Source organism: Montipora capricornis, chromosome 8 (assembly GCF_036669925.1).
Source record: "Montipora capricornis isolate CH-2021 chromosome 8, ASM3666992v2, whole genome shotgun sequence".
NCBI lineage: Eukaryota > Metazoa > Cnidaria > Anthozoa > Scleractinia > Acroporidae > Montipora > Montipora capricornis.
In genome coordinates this window covers 10,747,358-10,765,080 of record NC_090890.1, presented here as the reverse complement: position 1 = coordinate 10,765,080, position 17,723 = coordinate 10,747,358, and the positions used below count along the sequence as shown (strand labels likewise).

At 39.8% G+C, this 17,723-nt stretch overlaps 1 protein-coding gene across 1 annotated transcript in view; it reads right to left on the bottom strand.

The window, feature by feature from the left end:
- The window catches only part of LOC138013442 (centrosomal protein of 131 kDa-like), a 35,872-nt gene extending 24,710 nt beyond the window's left edge, over positions 1 to 11,162 (bottom strand). Inside the window, exons 1-9 of the mRNA XM_068860528.1 lie at positions 10,815 to 11,162; positions 10,250 to 10,325; positions 9,068 to 9,203; positions 7,150 to 7,228; positions 6,127 to 6,681; positions 3,302 to 3,448; positions 1,792 to 1,995; positions 1,148 to 1,254; positions 1 to 74 (exon numbers count right to left, since the gene is read on the bottom strand). The exon at positions 1 to 74 is cut by the window's left edge and continues 54 nt beyond it. Coding sequence (XP_068716629.1) covers positions 1 to 74; positions 1,148 to 1,254; positions 1,792 to 1,995; positions 3,302 to 3,448; positions 6,127 to 6,681; positions 7,150 to 7,228; positions 9,068 to 9,203; positions 10,250 to 10,325; positions 10,815 to 10,991 — 1,555 coding nt within the window. The 5' untranslated portion in view covers positions 10,992 to 11,162. The remainder of the gene's footprint in view (positions 75 to 1,147; positions 1,255 to 1,791; positions 1,996 to 3,301; positions 3,449 to 6,126; positions 6,682 to 7,149; positions 7,229 to 9,067; positions 9,204 to 10,249; positions 10,326 to 10,814) is intronic.
- Between the last annotated feature and the right edge of the window lie 6,561 nt (positions 11,163 to 17,723).

Here is a 17,723-nt window from a genome sequence, read left to right as displayed (position 1 = left end):
GTTGTTCCTCTAGTTGTTTGAGTGAGTCCATGAGATCGTCAAATGTGGTCTTGCTCTCCCCGCCTCCCTGCGAGCTAAAGTAAAATCTGGCCGTGAAAATCATGCGCAATAGCCCTCGACTATGGTTAACTCTAAAACCAGGACTAACAACATCCATGTAAATAGAGTCCTTAAGTGTGACGTCACGTTGTCATCGTGCTAAAACAACGAGGATAATCTCAAGCCCGTGGTACAAGCAGGGTCAACAGGGTCCAGTGTTCTTTGTGTTTACGTTCAAAAGCGATGTTAAATACCTGTTACTAACGGAGTTCGAGGTCCGTACTGTAAGTTACGGAGCGAGTCTTTTTCCGTTGATTTTTTCGGCCACAAATCAAATTTAAGAAAAAACGAGGACACCTAACTTTCAGTACGGACCGAGAAAACGAGGTTAGCACGATATTTATTAATAAATAATTAAAAATATGTGTGTGGTAATCAGCCCCGCTGGAAAGGAAACTAGTTGAAGTCAAGTGGAAGGTTCAACTGCTACAAAGATTGTCACGTCACGATCCGAAAAACGAAAAAATCTATTTGAAATAGTTCCTTGCAAGATTCAAACAGTTTTGCAAGTTTATGTAACAGAAACGACAGAAAAAGACTTGCTAGAGAAAGTTCTATCGAAATTTCAAATTTAGCGGGCAGTACTGCCGGCCGTACTGCATAATATCGCCCGCTAATTTAGCCAACCACAGGGATCCTACTATCTGACAGATATAATAATTTGGTTTTATCAATGTAATGTAAATTGGCCACCGTACAGAGATTCTCTGTACAGTGGCCAATTTACATTATCAACTCCGTTGATAAAACCAAATTTTTGTATAGTACTTCCCCACCGACGCAGCACCACAGTTTCTTTAGAAACTACCCCCTTCATTCAGATATAATAATTGTTTGTTATATACTACAAAAGACGCCAAAAAGAAGACAAGAGAGTCATTGACAAGGGAGTCATTGAGTCGACTGACAATGTCAAAATTATCGGCACAGAAGCTAAAACGGTCTACTGCTTTGCCCCGACATGCAACCATTCATCGGAGACCCACACTTGCAAATACTTCGCATAAATACAACAATTAAATGTTGCAAGAATACCACAGCAAGATACCTCGTTATTGTTTTGTCTGTCTCATCAGTGCGATCAGAGAACAGCAATCCAGAGCCTTGGTCACCAGAAGCACCAACAGCACTACTCGCTTGCGATCCCCGAGACTCCTGGAAACAAAAATTCCATCACACTGTGGATGTGAACATTGTAAATATCATATTTTGCAGTCTCATCTAATACTGGTAGAGATGAACTACCATACCTCAAACTATTTTTTTGAAAACAGTCCGTGAGTCATAGAGTTATATATTGGAAGTGCAAGTCTGAAAGGATTTTTCTGAGTGAAAGATCAATGCGGTAACTCATGATAGCAACTTGGTGAGAGAGCTTGTCAATGGAGCCATGCGTTCACTTTTTCCCTCTCGCCAAACAAAACTGGAAGGCATGGAGTTCCCAGTGTGGTGGTCCGTCCTCTGTGGTAAAGCTAGAGGGCCGTAAGTTACAAAAACTGTAAATGGTTAATTGAGTCTCCCTCAGTCTGTAAATAAAGTTCTTGTAACGTATCACAAACATTTGATGTCTAGTCAATGAAAAAAGTACACATGCTGGGATTTATAAGATTAGGTAAACCGTATCAATGGCACATTAAACTACGGTGCAAAGTATAAGAGCAAAATGCAATGTCTCCCAGAATTGCCCCTCACCTGGAAAAGCTCATCGACTTTCCTTCCCACACTGCTTGCCGTCCCAGGCCTGGACACAATTTCACTAGTTTTAACTCCTTCGTCATTCTTTGCAGCTTTTGCAGAACTGCTTGATGGGCCAACACCAGGTTTTGTCTTTGATTTAGGTTTTGCCTTCTGGGTCGATTTCTTTTTACTAACTTTACCACTGGCTTGGAGAAAAGCCTAAGAGACAAGTCATATGATTATTTACGGTACTTTACGATTCAAGTTCAGAGCGGGTTGTGGAAGCTGATACTTCAACGCAAATACCCATCCGAGCCAATAATTATATGTATATGAAAAAAGGGAAAGATCACCTGGCACAGACACAATTATTACAGTCACAATTTTGGAGAAGGGTCCATCATATGACCAGATATGTCCAAGAATTTATGGGGCAAGACACAAGCCAGTTTTGATAAACCCCACAAAGTATCCCCTTTCCCCTCCACTTAATCTGTACCCTGATAAACAGGTGATAAACATCAAAAATTGTATCCTAAACAACCTCTTCTCAAGGAAACCACAAACAGTTACCAATGGTTGCAGATCCCTTGTTGTTTTAAATAGGTACTTACATAAAAGTAAAGCTACAATTGTAGCAAAAATGGCCAATGCTTTGACCCATAATATGGAACTGTAAAGGCTAGTGCCAATATCTTGTGATGCAAGCATGAGTGAAAGCAGCATATGCAGATGCATCAACTTGTCTTTAATAATAAATGTAAATAACAATAAATAATTAGCAGTATTAATTAATGATAATTATTATGAATAATTATTGCATTAACTTGTCTTTAATAATAATATTATTAGCATCTGAGCAAAAGGTAATAACGAGATCCATGTTGATTTGCGCATACCATATTTACTTGTTTACAAGTCAGTCCCATGTACATTGCAAAAGGCAAAAAACAGAATTTTCTCAATTTATGAGTGCAGCGTTTACTTGGGATACTGATCTCATTTTCCTTAGACTTAATTTCAGGAACTGTGGATACACGAAGTTCAAAACAAAGCATTTTTCCGGCAGTTGGTTCAGCACTTGTTCTACCTACACTATTTGGGCATACTTTCAACTGGAAATCCTTACATTTTAAGTCTTATGTCACCAAATGAAAAGCCAACCTGTTTCCCAGGTGTGTTCATTATACCAAAGATGATAGTGGTAATTCTGAATAAATTATTTAGCTGGAACTTGGCTCTACATTTTTGACTCATGCATACATGTAAGTCGAGAGTGATTTTTTGGTCCTATTTTGATGTAAAAAAATATTGACTTATACACGGGTAAATACAGCAATCGCTTGCCTCTGGCATTGATCTAGTGCAATTTTGGGGTAAAAGGTCTGTGTCTTCAGGTGGAGAGATTAATCCTGACATAGAAAACAATTTCAGCCAGTCTACATGCTCTTTTAAGCAAGGAAGAACATCAAAGAATGTACAGCCCTGTATGATAAAAAAATTCAAAATCAAAAATTCATTTTACCAGTTCCTCTTCAGCCTTTCTCTGGTTGTCATTTCTCTTCTCTTCCCGTTTCTTTTGCAGTTCCTCAATGGCTGCTTGTCTTGCTAATCTCGCTTTCTCTTCTCTTCGTTTTCTTTTCTCTTCCTCCTTCTGCTCTCGTGAATCTTCCTAAGATAAATATTCAAGAACTTGCTCGTGCAATAAACAACATTATAATCAGAGGCTCTGGAGGCAACTACACCTCGCCTAAAACAATCTGTCCTTGTGGTTGGATTTGTGTGGATCATGGTCAAAGTAACTTTTCATTAGACTCCAAGTTAACAGATAGCCATAATGCCAATCACAAACTGCATTTCATTCCAGTTCAGTGTAAGAATTTCTGCAATGCAAAGCAGTTTGTAACTTCATTTCACGAATAGGTCCAAGCCTCACACCAGCTCAGCCATGGGACTAGCAACTGCCAATTAATGTGTGTAAATTTTACACAACTGTTACTCATGCAGCCTTTCAGAGGCAAGCATCACAAGCAGTTAATGTAAAATACCATTTTATGGGGCTAACATTTGACTCTTATGGAGCAAAAAAAAAAGTTTCAAGAGTTTAGGGACACTTTCAAGATTACTTGTAATACAAGCACAGAGGCAGTCATTCAGTGTCAATTTTTCATGTACAGGAACTTTAATTTCTTTTTGATATATATTTTGTTGTTTTCTTTCCCTTTGTTTGTTTTTCTACTTTTCTTTCTTTCCACCCATCAGATAATTCTTATCCTATGGTTGGCTTGAAATACCAAATAAAACTTAAAACTGGGATAGAGTAGTTGTGATAGCACTCGCTTCCCACCATTGTGGCCTAGGTTCCATGCCCATGCGGGACCTTAAGGTTGTTGGTTCGCTTCTCTGCTTCAAGAGGTTTTTGTCCAGAAAATCTGGTTTCCCCTCTCCACAAAAAAAACAATATTTGATTTGATTTGCATTTATTTGTTGATTTCAGTTTACGGCGTCCCCAATTTGTGCTCCAGTGCTAAAGGACTAGACACTTACTGTAAGGTGGCTTACTACAGGTTTCCAGAGAAAAAGATCAAGATTTTGGAATCTGTGAAATTAAAGCAACAGAATGTCTCTTCTGAAGTTACTCATTGCAATTGATGTAAAATGTTATTTTACCTAACAAATAAACGCAAATCAGGGGAAAATGCTACATAAAGCGACCATGCTCCTGGAGAGGGGACTGGAAACTCAACATTTCAAAGGCCTTTTTCTCAAAAACTAGCCATCATATCATATCATCATATCATATATCTTTCTTTACCCTCGGATTTTAGAGTAGCTTGGTGTAGCTAATATCTCCGAGCATTTACCCTCCCAACCACGATACACCACAGAAGACCGCCGTATGACCCCACCTTAAAATTTCAGGATTTCCTTAGCGAGAAAAAATAATCATGTATAGAAATAAATGGTGAAATCTGTCAGACAGGTTTTCGCAAATGGCAAAAATGTCGATTTTCATCTATTGTGCTAATAACTGAAAAACTGTCTGACAGATCTTTTTTTTTTTAATGTTGACGGTTTCGTCTTCATATTGTTTACTAATTCCCAGAATTTCGACCCTGGTCGTATGGCTAAGTTTTGAAAAAAAGGCATTTGAAATGTCTAGTTCCCAGTCCCCCATGCAGGAGCTTGGTCACTACATTGAGCATTTTCCCCAGACTTGCATTTATTTTTTAGGTAAAATTACATTTTACATCAACTGTAGTGACTAACACTTCAGAAGAAACATCCTGTTGCTTTAATTTCACAGATTTCAAATTAAATCTTGATAGTTGTCTTCGGAAAACAGTAGTAAGTCACCATAAATAAAGGTCCTTTCCATTCCTTTCCTTAACTCAAAACATCTTACCAAAAAGCATGAATCACAACAATTTGTGCTTACAAACCAAGAGAGACCAAGCTACCCAACACTCTTCCATTCAGCACAAAACATAAAACTTCAATTATTATCTCCTCTAAAGTAAAAAACTTGTACCAGGATGACTCTCCACCTATCACAGGTCTCAAAACAGACAAAACTCAAACTACTTGAGCGCTCTCTCATATGCAAATGTCCCAAAATTTCCCATTAGAGGAATCTTTATTTCTTTGTTAAAGGGAACCTCCACTCCAACTAACGAATAATTTTAAACCAAACAGAATAATGTTTGCAATCAAGTTTGTTCAACAATTTTTTCTAAAAAGGTGTTTGGATTGAAAAAAATGAATTTTAGAATCTCTTATTTTCACTTTCACCTGGGTGACACCAATTTGAATTATTGTGTCTTCTTACAGTTGCCCTTATTATTTTCAAACAAAGAGTTCTTGTTTTGAAACAATAGGGCAACACGACAAGTCACGATCATTCAAGACGACGCTGCCTGGGAAATTTGAAAACCAAAACAAGCACTTTTGAAATTCATTTATTTAGGATACAAACGCTTTCAATGGAAAACGTTCAAACAATTTTAATTGTAAGAATTATGTTCTGCTCTTTAAAGTTATTTTCTTGTTTTAGCGGAGGTTCCCTTTAAATCAATTATTACATAGTATCAGAAACCCATAAGGGTTGAAACGTGTAACACACGTTTACAGCTTCCGAATATTCGGTGCAAACTGATTGGTTGAATGTTTCAGTGCTAAGTACCATATTTGGAAACCCCTCGCTCTTGTTGTTCCAAATATGGTACTTGGCAAATTGAATATTCAGAAGCTTGTTTCCCAGCACACAAGGGGCCGTTACAGGTTTCAACCCTTATGGGTTTCTGATAGTATTTATTTGCCAAAAATTTATGCAGGTATTTTGAAACATACCATTCCTAATGAACAACCACTCATCATCTGGTTTCCCTTCTCGATTTTCTTTTGCTTTAACAGCTCCTTAACAGCATCCTTGCCACTAAGATCTTTCCTAGTTTTCCACCCACGAAACCAGCGCTGAATATTTATGGCTGCTCTCTTGCGTTTTTTATCAGTGTCATCTTCAAGAAGGTCATCAAGAAACAGTTTGGGGATGTCATTCCTTCTTGACACAGATTTATCTGGTTTTACCCAAGGAATACCCCCCTCAGTCAAAGTAAAATCTGTTGCATTTTGATCCACAGAATCCACAGGGCCTGTAAGGTTGTCCAGATCATTTTGCAAAAAATCCCCATCAATGTGGTTGCTTGTTTTGTGAGTACCAGGCCACCAGCTGTGTTCATTCTTTGATTCCGAGGATGACTGAAGAAACAATGGTGGAACAGGTGCTGGGTCACTCATGGCTTGCCACCATTCCTCCACCTCATCTGGTTCTATGGCGTTCTGGGATGTTGCTAAGGGTCTGTCCGGTAAGGAAGATGGACTTGCTTTAACAGCATTTTTGTGACGCTGAAAATGAGATGAGCGAAGCGGGAAATGAAGGAAATGGTATCAAGACTATAGTGATATTACCCAGAGGAATACTTTTTTACACCTTCCTATATGACAGAAACAATCAGTGTATTGAATATCTTGACTAGACAATGTCATAAGTTTGTCAAGGGTTTCATTAAGATTTTTCTCCCTACAATGTAGGTCACCAGCCTTTGGCAGCTGGGCATTTCAAATGCTTTTGATATACATGTAATAAAGTAAGCAGAAACGATGAAAACAGCCACAAAAAGTCATGGCAAGAAAGTGTACACAGCCAGTCAGTTTGCCTGGTGCCTGACCCTTAATAAACCCCCTGGTTTGCAACCTCCAAACCAAAACTAGATGAAATTTAAGCTTAAAGTATAGCCTACAATGTATCTATAGCCTCTTGTTTATTTCCTAATGGTTTTACAAATAAATGCAAAAATGTCTCTCTGCACTTACTTGGAAATTGGTTGCCAGTTTCGGCTTAACTCGCGCTTTGGCTTGGGACATGATAAGGGGAATGTGATCTTCCGAGAACCTGACAAAGAAAAGTGAAACAAAATAAAATAAATAATTGGCTTAGACTCTTTTAAGTATCCTTCACCATAGAGAAAGTAAGGTTAGATAAAGCTGGTCAGCTACTGCACATACAATGTAACTTTATTCAATAGATAAGGCTCTTCAAAATATTTCTTATATCAGGGGGTTAATTAACCCATTGACTTCCGGGAGGGAGACTCTGTGTAACGCCAGACAATTATACTCGTCGATGAGGGGTTGGGGGGGATGGGGGGGAAAGACAGTTCAGGAGTCAATGGGTTAACAGGGGTTTCAATAAGCACCGACGGCCGACGAAAAGCGTCGGCTGCATCGCTCAGAGAAGTCGGCTACTTTTTACCCTACAATGAATTAATTGCAGGATTCCGTCAAACCTGAAGTAAAATTAATTTTTGATCGACTTGAATGTACCTCTTTTAACCTCAATTTCAAAATAATTATCAGATTTGATATTGCCATCTTTGAGCTACAGGGCACGGCTATAACTTTTTCCCGCATTTTTGCCTAGACCAACCATCACATTTTTTACGTAATTCAATTACGTTTAGTTACGTCCCCAAACATATCAAGACGTTGAATGTAAAACAGGTCGTTATTGAGTAATCGTTGCATCAAGACTTGTTTTCCAAAAACAATAAATTTTTCGTTAGTTTCATTGGTTAAGCCGTCCCTGGCAGCTTGAAATTGGTAGTAATGATGACATGAAGTTGTCGAAACATCATAATTATAACGTTAAAAATCGTTAATTTTCCTTTTGAAATGGTTTTCCAAATCTTTCTTCGCTGGAAATTATCAAAAGAATGCGCTTAATTGCACACTCAGTGTCTCTGTTGATTAGAAATCTTCCTTCATCTTCAGTGCTGGAAATCACATTTCAGAGCTTCCAGATTTCACAATCGTCTGGAGGAGCATGCTCCCAGACCCCCCTAGACGAAGGGGCCTAACGGCCCCTTCTTGATACAGTCGGCTACTAGACTCAAACCAGCTGCCTACTTCAAATTTTATTGAAACCCCTGGGTTAAGGACCAGGCACCCAGAAAATTGATCCCCTATTAACAGGAATTTTCCTGGTTGCTTTCAAAATCTGTACTGTTACACTGTAACAATTTTACATTTACTTCTGAAAATAAAACATAAAGCCTGGCTACAAATTCTCAAGCCTTCCGTGCAAAACCTTAACAACACGCTTGATTTCAAGCCATTGCAATAATTACAATGGCTTGAAATCAAAGATGAGAAACCTTCTCATCTTTACCTAAACTGGAATGAACCGCATGGGGTCTAAATAAGTCCAGTCCTCACTACCTGCTTTGCAAAGACTGAACAACACATAAATAAATTCTTAATACCACAAGTATTAACCCATTGACTCCTCGACACCAGACAGTGATACTCATCAAAAGGAAAGTAAAGTGGTGCATTTATATAGCGCCTTTATCACAAGTCTCAAAGGCGCTTTACAATGATCAATTTACCCCCAGCAGACTGGAAGCATATACAGGCGCAAATTGCAGCTGCTTCTAGGCAACTGGTCCATGCATGCTTGTACTCATTTTACCGACCTCGGAAGAATGGAAAGCTGAGTGAACTTCAGCGGGAAAGAAGGTTGCCAAATATTCCACTCTCGGCAGAACCGGGAATGGAACCCGGGACCTTAGGATTGGAAGGCAGAGATCTTACCACTTACTTTGTCTAACATCAGACTATAATAATTATCAATGGGGGGGAGGGGAGGGTGGTTCAGGAATCAATGGGTTAACAGCGTCTACATGTACATCCATTCAAAAAGTATGTCCCCTTTAAAATTACATATATTTACTTTGCTCCTTGAGCTTTGTAAGTGTTGTTTGTTTTCCTCCTTGCACCTGAGCTGCTGCTGGTTCGAGCACTGTCAGTGTCACTACCAGAAATATGAATTTCGTTGTGCTGCGACTTAACAAAGCCTACACTTCCACCTTAAAAGAAAATTTACAAAGTCTCTGTGAGACACCTCAGTGATGAAATGTAGAGCATTGGGATGTATATTCTACTACGACTTTTAAGACTTTAATTTTGATAACTCAATGGAAAATTCAGAACTACCCCTAAAAATAATGAAATAAGAGCAAAGGGTGGATTCAAACCTGTGACACGTGCACTTCGCACGTCTCTTCGAGCACATTTGTACACCAATTCGGCCGCCCGAATGAATACCGAAATTTAAGAGCCCTGAAGCCCATGCTCACTATACTTCATTTAGACTTTGTCATCACTGAGGTAAAAAGGTTAAAAGGAAGTTACTATTAGAGGGTTCCTTACCCAACTAAGGTGCAGACCCCTGTATTTCAAAGGCCAAATAACTTTATCAGGTGGATAAGTCAGTATTATAGACTTGGCTGGACAATTTAATTAAACAAATAATTGTCACTTTTTTATAACCACCTGAAAAAAAATTCTGGTGTCTTCATGCACCGGGATTCAAAAGCCCATGACCTCTGTGATGCCGATGCATTGCTCTACCAACTGCACTATGAAGCCACACAGAACTTTGGGAGCAGGTCAATTTGTTGGGCTTACGTGTTCCCATGAGGGGACTAAGACATGACAGAAATGTATAAGTTCAAATCCCGTTGAAACCATCTGAACTTTTCAGGTATCTATAAAAAAGTGACAATTGTTTAAATACACCATTTTACAGTTGTAGCTAAGTTACCTGGCCTACGAATGGAAGCGAGGCTGCCGGTGACCCTGTTTTGATACAAACCTCCGTGCTTTTGTAATGTTAATACGGACTAACTAGAATTACAACAACACAATTTGCATGATAAAAGCAGTGGGGGCTGTATCAATGCACGGTCACCGGCAGCCTCGCAGCCATTCATAGGCTAGGTCGCTGAGCAAACAACTGTAGAATGGTCTATTGTCCAGTGAAGTGTGAGGATCATTTCTACCTTTTGTTATCATTATTATTATTTTATAGTAAGATAAACTTTTTTTTTCATATTTCTCAGTGCATTCTTACTTCTCCTATGTTGTCTAGGTTTTTGAGAAAGTTGGCCTGTTCCAGTTACTGACAGAAAGTCACTCACATCAGATTCCTGTTATAGATAGAAATACAAATGAAGCAACGTGTTTGTATCACAAATTTGGCTTGAATTTTAAACTGTTTCAAACATAAAGAGGAATACAGAAACAATATACACATGTATCCCATCTGACCCCTGTTATATTGCTATAGGGAAAAAGCTTACTTACTACTTTTTGCGCAAGAGAAATTTGCTGTTCGCATCTTAATCAGAGTTAACCATTCAATCACTTTACATATACCAAACGACGAATTACCGATAACGACACTGATTTCTTTTGCACATTCAGATCCAAGTTTACGCGTCAGTTCAGCAATCAAACTTTCCACTAAATTTGTTTTCGCCACGATAATTGCGACCATTCCCATAGCGATGGCCTTCTAGAAAGTGCTTGTGCATTACAAGTTCGACCAAATAAAAACAACGCTATTTTCAAATGTTACCTCAGCAGTTTAATTATCAAGCTTCATAGTAAAGTACTTCGAGCTTTACTCAACTCACCAAACTTGCAGTTGATCGTGCTGAATGTTTGCTTACATCTGCAGAACTCGGTCTGTTCGTTTTTGCTGAGCCTGACCTTTTTCCCGTGAGGTTTTCAGCAGAATCAGTTTTCCTATTTTTCGCTGACATGATTTCAAATCGTTTCTCAAAAAAGAATGCAAAAATTTCTCTAACCATGCGCGTCAAAAACACAGCACATATCAAAGCCCATATTCTTCGTGACTTAGTGCACCTGTACAGCTATTTGAAAAGCACAAAACGACGCGATTGATCACAGTGAACGTAGTTTCTTGTCATAAACAACGAAATTGGCGCCCAGACGCCATTTTATAAATTACAGGGTTACCAAGCTCTTACTTTTGCTGTCCCGATTGTCCCGATAACTTTTCGGACCCGCAAAGCCACTTTAATACGAAACTGACTTCCGCATGTTTTCATGCGCTGGTCTTTTGACATGCTTTCAATTTAACGAAAAGCAAAATGACTTTGAAGTTTCAAATACAGAGGGAATTGCTACACCCGAAAAAGGACCAAAACGTTTCGGGACTTTCGAGAAAGAAGCCCCTAGCCAACATAACGGTTCCTTTCTGTCTGTCTTTTTACATTGGGCCTCCCCACCCCCAGGGAGCAACCCAGTTGAAATTGGGTCGACCCTCGGCCTGGGACACCTGCTATATTCTAGGATTTCATTAACTTTAATATGCTCCCTTGATTTCATTGGCTTCAACGGCGATGAATTATATATGTGTCGCGAATTGCACGTGAAAAACATCAACAACGATGTTGATTTTTTTTTTTTGCGATGTTGTTGGAGTATTCTGTGATGAGAATAATCGATATGTATATTCCGAGAGGATCGAAGGACACTTTCCACGCAGGGCTGGGGCGGATCCAGGTTTTGACGAAGGGGGGTTCGGATAAACGCCCGCCGAAGGCGGTAGTCCCGTGTCAGGACAGTGGTGTCTCCCAAAGTTTTATTCGAATCATCTCTAGTGGAGAGAAAATACTTGGAAATGTAAATGTGTTTGTGTGAAGACAAGTCAAAAGCGAAACCAGCTCACTTCCGGTTGTCGTCCGCGTCTCAAAAACGCGCGTGCTTAAGCTCCCTATTGAATAGTGTTCTGGGTGACTACGGGGTAACCGGGGTAACTAAAGCAGGCCTGTCACTTATAGCCTCTCCCGTAGCAAGACCCACTGTACCTTCTCGTGGTGACCCCGTAGTACCCTTACCCTGTGGTTTGGGGACTGACACAGTTACTAAAGGGCTATGGAAAGGAATGTAAAAATGTAAATGTAAGTTCTTTGTTTATGGCACTTAGCTATGAAGCTAGTTTACAGGCACCCCACTTTTAACAATGTAAAAGAAACAATTCAAAGTTAACAGAAACATTATTAAGATCCCCAACTGGCAGGAGGCAACCAGTTGGCTATTTACAAAGCGTGGTAGAGTTGAATCCGGGACAACCGGAAACAAATCCTAACCAGAGGTTACAACGGGATTTGAACCCGGAGCAGCCGCATGCAGACGCAAAGCCCTAACCACTCGACCACGCTGCCTCCTAAATAACCCAGAAAAAAAAACCCTCTGCGAAGGGCCTGCTACTTATCCACAGTAAAGTGAGCTATAGAATCTAACACAAGGAGAAACCAAAAAAGGCTGGTCCACCCTAGTGAAAGCGACATGGCGCCGGAGAGCACTCACCTCCAACCAATATGGCCGAAGCCGTTGGATTCCAGAGTCGGCGTCATATGTGGGTTGAGTTTGTTGGTTCTCTACTCTGCACCGAGAGGTTTTTCTCCGGGTACTCCGGTTTTCCTCTCTCCTCAAAAACCAACATTTGACTCGATTTATGTTGATTGTTAATTTGTCCCCAATTAGTGCTCCTTTCCTATGTGGTTAATTGGTTACTCCACGACAGCACAGATAATGTCGGACTCTTTGGAATCATGAAAATACTTTGTTCTTAAGTTTGTCAACAAAAGCAACAGTTTTCGCTTCCAATGTTAATGTGTTAGTCCGGTAACCTCCAGGCTCCAGTTATTCAAAGAATGGAAAACTTTATCCAGTGGATCAGTCGCTGTCCACAGTGTAAAATATATTTCGCGTCAAACATTGAGAAAGGTTTTTGAACACGCCTTTACGCAGACCGACGTGCTTAGAGTATGCATATTCACAGTTACACGAGCAAATACTTGAATCTTTCCACAGATTGAAACTGTTAGATGGTGACTTATCCACCGGATAAAGTTATCCAGCCTTAACTTTGAACAGCTGGGGCCGGCAAGAGTTTGCATCGGCATTTCCAGAAATAAAAACTATTTTGACGTCAGTATTTTAAAATAAGTTTTCGATTCTCAATTCTGAGAAAAATAATAAAATACTACTACCGCTACTCAGGAATTACTACTGCTGCTACCTCCGCAACGGCCACGGCTTCTGCGACTCGGCTAATTCTATCAGGTCACTGCTTTTGCTACTGCCACCACCCCCATGTCGCCGACCTTCTACCTCTATCCTCTGCTAGCACTAATTCTGCCTCTTCCGCTGTTAACACTGCCGGCTTTTATTCAAGTTCTGAATCGTAACCAGTTTATTAGAAATACGTAGAATAATTGATTTATCCTCGACGACCTCCTGGACTTGGAGTGCAGATTTGTGACCGGAACTGACTCAGCGGGTGTTTACATGAGAAAACTCGCACCGGCGCGAGTTTCACACCTGGGTGACTTCTTGATACCGCGTTTACATGATGACGGGGTGAATTCGTATCGTGTTTATCTAAAGGGATACCATGTATCGATAAAATAAAAGCGTGAATCCAAATTGCAAATATAGCGTCTATCAGGAAAAGTACTCATGTGCTATCTATTCCAGCCCACCGGGAGCCCGATTTCACACCGGAACGAGTGGTCTTTCCTCGTTTACATGTTACCGTTGCGAGATTTCTCGCCGGAAGGAAATTTTCGCTCCGGTGCAGCAACTGGGGTGAACTCGCGCCGGTGTGAGTCGCTCCAGCATGACTTTCTTCGGTGATATCATGTAAACAAGAGAAAACCGGAGTGAACTCGCGACGGTGTGAAAGTCGCCCCGGTATCATGTAAACACCTCCTTAAAATTATCCGTGATATTCGGCGTCCAACCAATGTTCCAAGTCTTGGCGTCATATATGGGTTGAGTTTGTTGGTCCTCTACTCTGCTCTGAGAGGTTTTTCTCCGGGTAATCCGGTTTTCCCCTCTCCTCAAAAACCATCATTTGACTTGATTTATGTTGATCGTTAATTTCAGTTTACTGTGTCCCCAATTCAGTATTGCTCCAGCGCTAGAATGACTACACGCTTAAATAAAGTTTCTTTCCTTTCCTTACCTATGTGCCTGTTTCCTCCACGGCAGCATAGATAATGTCGGACTCTTTGGAATCATGAAAATACTTTGTTGTTAAGTTTGTCAACAAAAGCAACAGTTAGTTTCCGCTTCCAGTGTTAATGTGTTAGTCCGGTAACCCCCAGGCTCCAGTTATTCAAAGAATGGAAAACTTTATCCAGTGGATCAGTCGCTGTCCACAGTGTAAAATATATTTCGCGTAAAATTTTGAACACGCCTTTACGCAGACTGACGTGCTTAGAGTATGCATATTCACAGTTACACGAGCAAATACTTGAATCTTTAAAGCCACAGATTGAAACTGTTAGATGGTGACTTATCCACCGGATAAAGTTATCCAACCTTAACTTTGAGCAGCTGGGGCCGGCAGGAGTTTGCATCAGCATTTCCAGAGATAAAAACTATTTTGACGTCAGTGTTTTAAAATAAGTTTTCGATTCTCAATTCTAAGAAAAATATTAAAATACTACTACCGCTACTCAGGAATTACTACTGCTGCTACTTCCGCAACGGCCACCGCTTCTGCGACTCGGCTAATTCTATTTGTACTCAGGTCACTCTTGCTGCTTTGGCCACGGCCACCCCCACGTCGACCCTCTACCTTTATCCTCTGCTGGCACTGATTCTGCCTTTCCCAATGGCACTTCCACTGTTAACACTGCCGGCTTTTAATTCAATTTCTGAATCGTAACCAGTTTATCAGAAATACGTAGAAAGATTGACTCTCGACGACCTCTTGGACGTGGAGTGCAGACTTGTGACCGGAACTGACTTAAAAATCATCTGATATTCGGCGTCCAACCAATGTTCCAAGTCTTGGCGTCACATATGGGTTGAGTTTGTTGGTTCTCTACTCTGCTCTGAGAGGTTATTTTCTCTGGGTACTCCGGTTTTCCCATCTCATCAAATATTAACCTAAGATTTGATATGAGTTGTGTTAATTTGATTTGATTTAATTTGCTGCACCGTGTTTCGAAATCAATAGTGCCCAAGCGGTACACTTGACACTGAAAAAAAAAAGAGAGAGAAAAAGCGGAGATGGCAATGGAAATTTGGGCTCCTACTTCGAAAGAATACATAGGATGGGCATTCGAATAATTAACAAAAGAAACGATTTGCGTAAAATGGTAGGCTGGCCAATAACTTTGGTCATCTCGAGGTCATGGGACTTAATAACACTAGGATCTCGTATTCTTCTCCCCTGTAATTTCACTTCAATTTGGCTCTATAATAAGAAAGACGTGTATTTAAAAAAACGACAAAAAACGGTCATCATTTAGAGAATGTTCAGAGTTAATAGATCTTTAATACTACTTCGGTAATTAGCCATTTAACCCTTTCACTGCCTAGGGCTTCTCTATTGACGAGTACAATCGTCTGGCGTTAGACAGAGTAAAATCACGGTCTATTTGCATTTTTGGCGGTGAAACGGTTAATACTAATCGATATATTTAATACAAGCTAAAGCCTCGTCATCTTGCCTTGGAAAATGTTTCAGTTTTAATTTGTTCTACTTTCCATCTTTGAACACAGCTACACATTACGATTGACAAAGAAACAATTTTTGCGAGCAAACAATGCGTTTCTTTCATATAGAGTTTTGTGTAAAATAAAACCTAAAGTTACATCTCGTCGGCTAAATCCCTTAGCGCGGATCTGCTCAACAGTCAAGGTCAGGGAAGCATTGCTAAAGTTCCACTTACATCATTACAAACCATAACTGCAAAACAAACACCTACATCAAGAGATGTCTTGTCTACAGGGATTCTGCTTGCGTGTAACGTTGCTAGGATTTTTCACTCGACGACTAAACTGATAAATTTAGAAGATGATCACGTTACTACTTTTTGTAAATAATACAATTGACCGAAATATTACACCAGGGTCAATGCGGCGTGTCGAAAGCACGCTAAAATTTATTGTTTTCATTCAACAACGGTCTCCATTTACAGGAACACATTATCTGAAGATTTTTCAATACCAATCAATTTGCAATCTCACCACATTTTAATACATTTGTCGCCATTTGGTAGAATCTGTTGGGTGGTCTTTAAACTTCAGAACGCGTCGTCATCGAATTCTTAGGCTATTGGTTCATTGAAGAAAATAGCTGAAAATGTGAATAGGGCAAACGGGTCACAATTAATTAAAGTCTCTTGTAATTCTCGTGCTTAAGGAATGCCACAGATCCGGTAACCGAAATTCGCCAATGGCTAGTGGATCTCCAAAAATTTAAAATTAGCTAAATCTCTCTCACGAATTGAAAACCAAAGTCTTTTTAGCTTTTTCAGGTTTGTGTACGTAAGAAATAATACTGTTCTGAAGTTTTGTATCGCGATTAAATATATCTTCCACATATTGTCTTACGTTTTTGACGATAATCCGGTCTTACGCTGTTGCCATGCACTCTTCATGCGCGACCAAAGTGTTCGACCAAATGAAAACGTAAAAATATGAAAGCTATGTTTTTTTCAATCTGTTGTGTCTTAAAATGTTAGAAAAACCGTTGAAAATTCAGAATAGATTATAAATGTTTGTCTCCTTTTCAGTCTGAAAAACCGCACTGCAGGTTACACACGCTTCACCCAGGTGTTGCGTGACCCGGGGCACCGAAATAACTTGTTGATGTAATGTATATTTTGAATTCTGCACACCTTGATCGAATGATTGTAGAAGGCCTCAAGGATAGTAAAGTCTCAGTAAAAAAAAAAACCAAATACATGGAAGCCATCGCAAACAAAGATAAAAAAGCTCTGATTTAATTCTTACGGTTGTGACTATGTAAAACAAATCGCGAGTGAACTGAAAGCGAACAGGGAATAGCCCTTTCAAAATTGTGTCGCTGTGAATCAATGATCTTCAACACAGTCGAACGCCAGCTGATTTGCCATTCTGTGTTAATACATCAGCTGATTCGCAACACAAAACCTTCCCTAGGGCAAAATGTCGGCTTTTCATTGATATTTATAATATAAATGATTCGGTTCAGCAACGGATAGAAACGTGGAAATCAATACAATATAAAGGCGATTTCATGAAAGGTATATCCAACCTACCAATTCACAATGCCAAATGGTCGTTTTTTAAATGAAATGGCGAAAGAAGTTCCTTTTAAAGATTTTAGCAACGAGAAATTGCAAGTTTACAGCGACCCTCGCTGAAAAAAAGAATTTGAAAACGGTATCGAGCGACAAGTAAACGCGTGAGTTGGCACAATATATTTACTTTCTTAGGTCAGTCCAGTTGACGGAATACACGAACAACAATTAATTGATCTAAATTTTCAGTTCAACACAACGAGGAAGCGTTTTTCCGTTTATCTCGCAAAACAGCAGTATTTTTTCCTGCTATATGAACCAAACTAAATTACTCATTTATGCCAAAAACGCCTCACATTGTTCAAAATAAAAGTGTTAGGTTTCAAAGCAAATTGTCAACTTTCCTCGCACGTGATTGGCGAATGGAATGAGTTGCTTGCAGGGGGCGTGTGCGACGAACCAATTAGCATGCACGATCATTGTTTCTGT